This window comes from Pelobates fuscus, chromosome 1 (genome assembly GCF_036172605.1).
Source record: "Pelobates fuscus isolate aPelFus1 chromosome 1, aPelFus1.pri, whole genome shotgun sequence".
Taxonomy (NCBI): Eukaryota; Metazoa; Chordata; class Amphibia; order Anura; family Pelobatidae; genus Pelobates; species Pelobates fuscus.
The window spans coordinates 122587490-122596551 of NC_086317.1; the positions used below are offsets into that span (position 1 = coordinate 122587490).

Below are 9062 nucleotides of genomic sequence, written 5' to 3' on the forward strand. Positions count from 1 at the left end.
GTTACATTGTCATTGTATGAGTACTGTTAAAGAAGATGTTATCATTAGTTCACGTACATATAACTTGTCAGTTATCTGATTTTCAACTTTTCTCGTTTTCCTTTCATGTCATGAATGATAGTTCTTGAATATTAACTAGGGTTATTTACTAAAGTGAGAATGCAAAGTGAATTTCATGTTTCAGACCACAATGGTTTAACTGGAAAAAAATATCTATACAGCTATGCTTCCAGTTTGACTACTTTGACCTGAAATTTAAAATCCTGTTTGAATTTACTGTAAATACTCACCTTAGTGAATAACCCTGTACGTGGTTGTAGGGATCTTCTATTGATAAGTATAAATACATTATTTTCTTCTCTAGGTCATAACTATTTTTTCAGCTTCTAATTACTATGATGAGGGCAGCAACAGAGGAGCTTACTTAAAACTGTGCCCAGCCCTAGCGCCACGATTTGTGCAATATCAAGTGAATAAATGCACACGAAAACTTACTCTTCATCAAAGGTTAGATGGCATATTTATTTATTTGCTATATTTACTGACTTCATTTATCGATTTCATGCAGCTGAGTAATGTTTTTATATTATAATGTCCAATTTATGTGTAAATTACTGTGCAAAAACATGCAGTTTATTTTAGAATATCTGCAACTCTGAGTATATTTTATCTTAGCAAAGTTTGGGCTTCATATATGGTTGGACTGAACCCCTTTCTCTTTAGACACTATCAGTCCCAGATTAATCCAAAAGACAGAATTACCTCAAATAAAGAGAAAGTGGTTGTTTCCCAGTAACAATTAATGTTGTGATCTGATGAGCTGTATGTAGCAATAACCGAATGTTCACTTTAAGATAGGACTGATGATTTACTTAGAGGTCCAATGCTGAAGATATGTATCTGCTATGAAAATTCATACACTGTGCTGTGGAGCCTACTAATTCATATAAGAAACTGGAACGGTAGCTCATTTAATTAAAGAATGGATTGTTGACAGTTCAGAGCTCTGGCCCTAAGTACATTAACCTAGATTTCAAAGATGGATAAAATAAGTTCCATTCAAATAGGGAGTAGTATCTATTAACACCTTAAATAAATCTCAGACCTTTTAAGAAGAACATATCAAAGATAGAATGTTACACCAAAAAAGGGTGGTTTCAAACATATACATATGTGTACTTGTTCCCTTTGCTTTTTAGAGTGAGTGCTGTAGAAGACTCAGCCTTTAGAGCACTACAGGAAAAAATCTATACACATCGTTCAGATCTCATGAAAGCTTTTAGAGAGCATGACCCAAAAGAAACAGGTAGGTATTTACGTATTTACTTAAACATAAAGATATATTTAAAAAACATTTACAGGGTTTCTCCAAGCACCATTACCATATATCGATATGAAGTGGCTAATGTGCAGAGTTTTGTCTTGAGACATTGCACTTACAGAGATAACCAGGCATGGAGGATTGGGCAGCGGATGGAACTGGAAAAACGGTAAGTTTTTTCTTCTTTTCTTTATTTAGTGGAGAGGGGTGGACAAGAGCAAAAACAGTGTGTTTTATTCACATAGACTAATTTATAAACACATATATTGTAGTTTAAAACACATTGCTGTGAGCTTAATTGCTGTTGAGTTTTGAGATATACTTGGGCAAAAAAAACTGTTTTTGTTTTTTCCATTTTTCCCAAAGCTATTTATTTCCGGAATGTTTTTTTTTTTTTTAATAAATGTAGTATGAAATAAGTTCTTACAACGATAAATAATATGTTTTCAAATTTTAACTCAAAATCTTGAAATTTCAAAACCTTCAAATTTTACTTGATCACTATGAACTATATGCAACAAACTATATAGGTGATATAGGTGATCTAAATCCACTCAAACTAAGGCAATGTTTTTAGAAAAAATACACATGAAGGTTTATACATCAAGCAGTGAACTAACCCTGGAAATGTCAGTTATGCCCAAAATAGTGAAATATTAAATAGTTTGTGTTGTCTTAAATTATCCAATGCTGTGTGAATATTTTGATACAAAATTTAAATAACTTTAAATGGCAACTGGGTATACTGCATAATCACACAGTATAATCGATGTAGGTGGAATGTCATACACAATAAAAGCTGTGTTATTAATAACATTTCATCAATGTGTTCTTTTATTTATGATTTGTATTACAGGAAGAATTTTTATTAGCGAGTGGGCATTATCAATGGAAGCAGTTTTACGTCTAAATCTCCCATGGAGAACTTTACGTTCTCGATTAGCAAAAATCAATTCTGATGGAACTGTGGAATATCTTTCATGTTTTGAAGATCTTCAAATACAGCAGCCAGTTAAAGAAGTCTGTATTATGTATAAGCATTTAAACAAGCATTTTTCTAACTCATATAATTGTCATAAAATAAATTGTGAAACCAGAGACTGTTATTTTGCATACAAAAGATTTTTAATGTTCTTTGAGATTTTAAGATGCATCATATGAACAACTTTTAATACCATTATTCAAGTCAATATATAAATACAGTTGCAAGAAAAAGTATGTGAACCCTTTGGAATGATATTGATTTCTGCACAAATTGGTCATAAAATGTGATCTGATCATCATCTAAGTCACAACAATAGACAATCACAGTCTGCTTAAACTAATAACACACAAAGAATGAAATGTTGCCATGTTTTTATTGAACACACCATGTAAAAATTCACAGTGCAGGTGGAAACGTATGTGAACCCTTGGATTTAATAACTGGTTGAACCTCCTTTGGCAGCAATAACTTCAACCAAACTTTTCCTGTAGTTGCAGATCAGACGTGCACAACGGTCAGGAGACATAAGGCAGGGAAGAGTAAACTTAGCAGTTAAACCATTTTAAAAAGGTTTAACCCTTGAAGATACAATGGCCCCAGTGACTCCAAGCCCATGACAACTTAAAAGGGACACTATAGTCAAGAAAACAACTTTAGCTTAATGAAGCGGTTTTTGTGTATAGATCATGCCTCTGCAGTTTCACTGCTCAATTCACTGTCATTTAGGAGTTAAAAATTTTTTGTTTCTGTTTATGCAGTTCTAGCCACACCTCTCCTGACTTAACCTGCATTAAAAAAATGGTTTCATTTTCAATCAGATGTTAACCTACTTTCCAAGTTTTTATCTCCTACTCTGTAAATTCAACTTTAATGACATACTGGAGGCTCCTGCAGGGTCTATTCACATGGGAGGTAGGGGGAGGTAAGGGGGCTAGGGCTGCATAAACAAATTAATGTAACTCCTAAATGGCATAGAATTGAGCAGTGAGATTGCAGGAACATGAACTATACACCAAAACTGCTTCATTAAGCTAAAATTGTTTTGGTGACTATAAGGTCCCTTTAAAGTTGATCTATAAGAACATTTGGATTTTGAATTGTGTTGAAATAATAAGGAACAACTGCCTGTTAGTAAAATAATTAACTATTAAATCTGATATGTTTTTCACATAAAATAGGTTCAACCAAACTTGATAGAAACATTACAAAGATACAGGGCTGACCTGGAACTCGTATTTAATATAATTGACAAAGATCACTCAGGTAATTTGGTTATTTGATGTTATAATTTTACAGCTATGATATTTTGCTTTTTAAACACGTGTTAGTTAAAATCTTTGAAATATTTAAAATTGAATTAACTGTATGTTCTTGCCATCTGAATCATGTTTTTTTTGTTATTAATGAGAATTAAAAAACATAGCACGTAATGCTAAAAAATAGACAAAAATACTACATATGTTGACATATGTTCATTCACCAAGAGTGCACGTTGGAATGACAAATAATATTTAAAAATGTGTAAGTCAATACGTCCATTATAGCAAAAAGACTTTTAATTCCCTCTTTTGTTCCCTTTTTTCCATTTTTACGTTCAATGGGTAGTCGTTAAATATACTAAGTGTCTTCATACTTTGAGTCTTCAAAATTCAGTGGTAACTATAATTATAATGGTTCATGGTACCATGTCCTCTGGTTCAAATGTTGTGCTCCCTCTGATGATAGGTCAAGGATCCCAAACTCTTCTTACTAATATACTGTCACCCAGGGCCGGTGCAAGGATTTTTGCCGCCCTAGGCAAAAGTAAAGTTTGCCGCCCCCCCCCCCATGTGACATCACAATGCCCCACCCATATGATCTGCCATGTTAACTAACGCCAGTGCTGCAGTGCCGCCGTGTTTACATTAAAAGGCCTGCGGGGCAGGCTATAGACACCAGAACCACTACATTAAGCTGCAGTGGTTCTGGGGACTATAGTGTTTCTTTAATGTGAGGTAAATTAGAGATTAGTGCCACGAATAATATACTAGATTGCCTACTTACTGTCAGGGCTCCCCGGGCGGCTGTGAGGGGAGGCTGCAATCCTCTCGCAGCACTCACCCTCGGTACCGGTAAGCGAGCGGCGTCCTCTCCTCTTGACACGCCGTTCGCGTCCTCCTCTCCTCCTTCCAGCGGCAGCATGTCTAACGCTGCACGCTGGGAGCCGGCACTATTATCAAAACGGCGGGGTCACTCACGTGACCCGGCGTTAAAGCTACAGCGCAACAATCACAGTGGGGGGTATAGATATCCCCTACGTGTGTTTGTTAATACTGATTGGAGGTTATCCAATCAGGATTAAGGCTAGGATGTAAATGCTTACCTTTCCTGTCTCTCTGTGCCCTGTTGTGGTCTTTGCTTTATAGTATTGATTCTGAACGTGTGCTTTCTGGTTACGTACTCTCTGGCTTGTTATACTGACTTTGTGACTTTCTCCTACCCTTTGACCTCGGCTTGTTTCTCGTTATTCTGTTTTCTGGTGTCCTTACTCGGCTTGTCTCCTGACTATTCTGTGTGTGCTTAGCCCGGCCACTCTAAGGTCCGGTACTGCACACTTTCTGTGTGTGTGTCTGTGTGTGTGTTAGCGTGTTGGGTTCCCGGAATCGTGACACTTACAACCAGATGAGGATGATGATGGGTTCTAGCTGCAGTCTGGCACCACTGGTCTGGTGTAGAACAGGATCTATGGAGGCTGTTTGTAACTGTGGTCACAAAAATCAATGTTCTGGGAGAACGGGAAGCAGCTCCTTTTTTTGGAGCCATTTACACAGCTCAGGGTCCACCTTCATGTTCCACCAATGAGTTTGTTCACAGGGGGTGGAGTGTGTAGGGGATGTCCTGATATGTGTGTAAGGAATGCATTGTGTGAATCTGTGTTTGTATGTGTAAGGGCTGCAAGGTGTGTTTCTGTGTATGTACAGGATGCAGTGTGTGCGTCTGTAAGGGGTGCATTGAGTGTGTGTAAGGAATGCATTGTGTGTTTCTGTGTGTATAAGGGTTGCATGATTGTGTGTGTGTGTGTGTGTGTGATGGATGTCAATCTCTTTCTCCCCCTCCCTCCCTTGTCACTCTCTTTCTCCCCCCTCCCTCCTATGTCACTCTCTTCCCCCCCCTCCCTCCCTTGTCACTCTCTTCCCCCCTCCCTCCCTTGTCACTCTCTTTCTCCCCCCCTTGTCACTCTCTTTCCCCACTCCCTTGTCACTCTCTTTCCCCCCTCCCTCCCTTGTCACTCTCTTCCCCCCTTGTCACTCTCTTTCTCCCCCCTCCCTCCCTCCCCATTCTCTTTCTCCCCCCTCCCTCCCTCCCTCCCCACTCTCTGTCTCCCCCCTCCCCCCTCCCTCCCTCCCTCCCTCCCTACTCTCTGTCTCGCCCCTCCCCCCTCTCTTTCTCCCCCTCCCCACTCTCTTTCTCCCCCTCCCTCCCTTGTCACTCACTTTCTCCCCCCTCCCTCCCCACTCTCTTTCTGTAAGGGGTGCATTTAGTGTGTGTAAGGAATGCATTGTGTGTTTCTGTGTGTGTAAGGGTTGCATGATTGTGTGTGTGTTTGTGTGTGTGATGGATGTCAATCTCTTTCTCCCCCTCCCTCCCTTGTCACTCTCTTTCTCCCCCCTCCCTCCCATGTCACTCTCTTTCTCCCCCTCCCTCCCTTGTCACTCTCTTTTCCCCCCCTGCCTCCCTTGTCACTCTCTTTCTCCACCCCTTGTCACTCTCTTTCCCCCTCCCTCCCTTGTCACTCTCTTTCCCCCCTCCCTCCCTTGTCACTCTCTTCCCCCCCTTGTCACTCTCTTCCCCCCCTTGTCACTCTCTTTCTCCCCCCTCCCTCCCTCCCCATTCTCTGTCTCCCCCTGCCCCCTCTCTTTCTCCCCCCTCCCCACTCTCTTTCTCCCCCTCCCTCCCTTGTCACTCACTTTCTCCCCCCTCCCTCCCCACGTCACTCACTTTCTCCCCCCTCCCTCCCCACTCTCTTTCTCCCCCCTCCCCCTCCCTCCCTCCCCACTCTCTTTCTCCCCCTCCCCACTCTCTTTCTCTTTTATAGTGATTAACCATTACCTACATAGCAACTGGCTGGGTTTACCTACAGTCAGTCATTCACAGCAACTCGACAAACCTTGATTGTGTTCTCCGCAATTATGACTGTCTTTGGCTTTTCAGAAGCTCTTTTCATACATGGCGGATATATCCATAATAAGCATTTTGCTTTTGTTTTCCTCAGGCCTTATTTCCCTTGAGGAGTTCCGTCAAACATGGAAGTTTTTCAGCTCTCACCTCCATATTGACATAGATGATGAAACTATTGATGACTTGGCTCACAGCATTGACTCCAACAAAGATGGCAGTATTGACTTTCATGAATTCTTAGAAGCTTTCCGTGTGGTTAACAAGTTTGATAAAAAATAGGACTTGTCTGTGAGACTATGATTGAGACTTATGGGATAAGTAGTCTTCTTTCATGAACAACATTTAATACATACTGTTTCTTTACTACCTTATACTTACTGGTGGCAACCGGTGAATCGGCATGTCAAGTTGGAATAGTTGATTCATATAGTAACAGCTGTTTCAATTCTTTTGAGGTTTTTAAACAATGAGTGTAAAAATGAAGCAGGACCTCACTCAAAAGAAGAAGAAAAAAGGTTTAGCTGTGGAATGCTGCTTTCATTTAATGTGTTCAGCACAACAACATGAACTGCACTGTGCAATTGTGGAAAAAGTGGATACGTAATGACCACATATTGTGAACATAAAACTTGACATGTTTTTTATCACACATACATTTGTTTTTGTAATCCTTTTTATTAATGTTTTGTAATACACTCATTTAAATCTTAAACTGAATAGGCATTGATATAAACATGCTTTTCAAAAATGTTACATCAATTGTAATAGCTCCCCATGGGGTCTCTTTTCTAAAAAGCTAAATTATTGAGATTGTTTTCAATTCTGATTGGGTCTAAATCATGCATGTTTTTTTCTCCCTTCACCTTGACTCACTACACTACTCACTACATTACTCACAAACTACTAACTGATTATATATGTTTTAATACAATCTAGGGAATTTGAGATATATTCATATCATAATAACAATATCTCTGTATTTTACTTATGTTTACTTCATTTTAATTGGCTTGTATCTGACCATTAGTTCCCCAGTAGGTAATCTTTTGTTAAGTTTTACATTTTTGTAACTTATTCGTTAGTGCATAATGTAAGAGGATGGGAATGCAAAGTTGGTGAGATTTTATGCCTTTACATTTGTACTTTTAATATGAAGATTAAAGAGCTATCATTAATGTTTATTCACTAAACAGATTATTTTTGCCTGATTGCTGTACTGCCTCTCTTGCCACTTTTAAGTGTTGTTAAAATGCTGGTGCAAATACTGATTATGCACAACACCAGGCTGTCTTTTGGTGATGAGTGCTACCAGATTTGAACCAGCAAAATAATATTAAATGGACACTCCAGTGCCCAACTCCAAAAAAATGTTTAGTAGATGTACTCTCAGTGAAAATATGCATATATTTGAGTATGCCTTTTTTATTTGGAGCATATTTAAAAACAGCTTGCAAAAGCTAAAGATGTCTTGTCTGAAGTCTTTGCAAGTCCTGCCCTTCTTCCCCAGCCAAATTTCTGTGACTCTCCTATGACAGAAATACTAATGTAGCTCTATGAGACGTTTTTGCAAGTCAGGTGCTCTGAGCAATTGCTGCCTTTTGAGTTCAGCTCCACTGAGCTAAACAATCAGGTAGTAACAAGACCTGCTGTCTGATAGCCATAGGGGCATACCTTCCAACTGTCCCACTTTCCAATTACCATCCTGCTTCAGCTCCCTGGAACTGTCCTGTGGCAGCCTAGTACGAGCTCATCATTAGACACGCTTCCGCTGTGCAGTGAACACTAGAAACATGCAGGGAACACCACTGAACCCCTGATAGATGGAGGCTGGCCAGGCTGCCTGTCAGTGGGTGGATCTGCATCTTTTCTGTATAAGCCCTGCCCCTTTTGGGGTGGGCCCACTTCATTGATATCACTAGTTAAATGATTAGTATCACTAGTGGTTCCCCCCCTATTGGCCATGCCCTCTCTGCAGCAATCAAATTTGGGAGGTATGATAAGAGTGTAACAAAGTTAATTCATAAAAGTTCCATTTTCTATTGAAATCTGCTTCTTGTAAAATAAAAAAAGTGCTCCCGGATGGTCATCCACAGAATGATCATCTATACAAAACACGCTCCCTAATTTCTCATTTTAATAACAATTTGCCACAATTTATATTCACCCAAAAAAGAAGAGTCCCTCATGAAATATAAGGTAAGTCTGGGGTTCAAATTGTATATCCCAGCCAAAAGCTTCCATTATGGGATCCGTGTGAAAGTGGCAGTGGCTATGTGTACACCTTCCATGTCTATGAAGGAAAAGATAGCCACTGGGATCCCCCAGGTTTGCCTAGATAAAGTAGGGACTAGTCGGAAGACCTAATCAACTCCTTACTAAATATGGGATATTACTTGTATATTGATAACTGTTATAACAGTATCCCTCTACTTAAAATGCTTCACTGCTTTGAGACTGTGGCTTGCGGCACTATCCACAAGACTTGCACAGGCTTCCCTAAGGCTCTGGCTGAAAGAAAACTTACAAAGGGGGACACAGCTGCTCTCTACCAAGATGAACTGCTGGCTCTCAAGTATAAAGATAAAAAGGAGGTGTTCA

The 9062-nt window shown here is 39.6% G+C and overlaps 1 protein-coding gene across 1 annotated transcript in view; it reads left to right on the top strand.

The window, feature by feature from the left end:
- Positions 1-7261, top strand: part of PPEF1 (protein phosphatase with EF-hand domain 1) — a 132674-nt gene extending 125413 nt beyond the window's left edge. The window contains exons 14-18 of the mRNA XM_063444297.1: positions 365-507; positions 1200-1306; positions 2178-2341; positions 3485-3569; positions 6559-7261. Coding sequence (XP_063300367.1) covers positions 365-507; positions 1200-1306; positions 2178-2341; positions 3485-3569; positions 6559-6743 — 684 coding nt within the window. The 3' untranslated portion in view covers positions 6744-7261. The remainder of the gene's footprint in view (positions 1-364; positions 508-1199; positions 1307-2177; positions 2342-3484; positions 3570-6558) is intronic.
- Positions 7262-9062: the final 1801 nt, after the last annotated feature.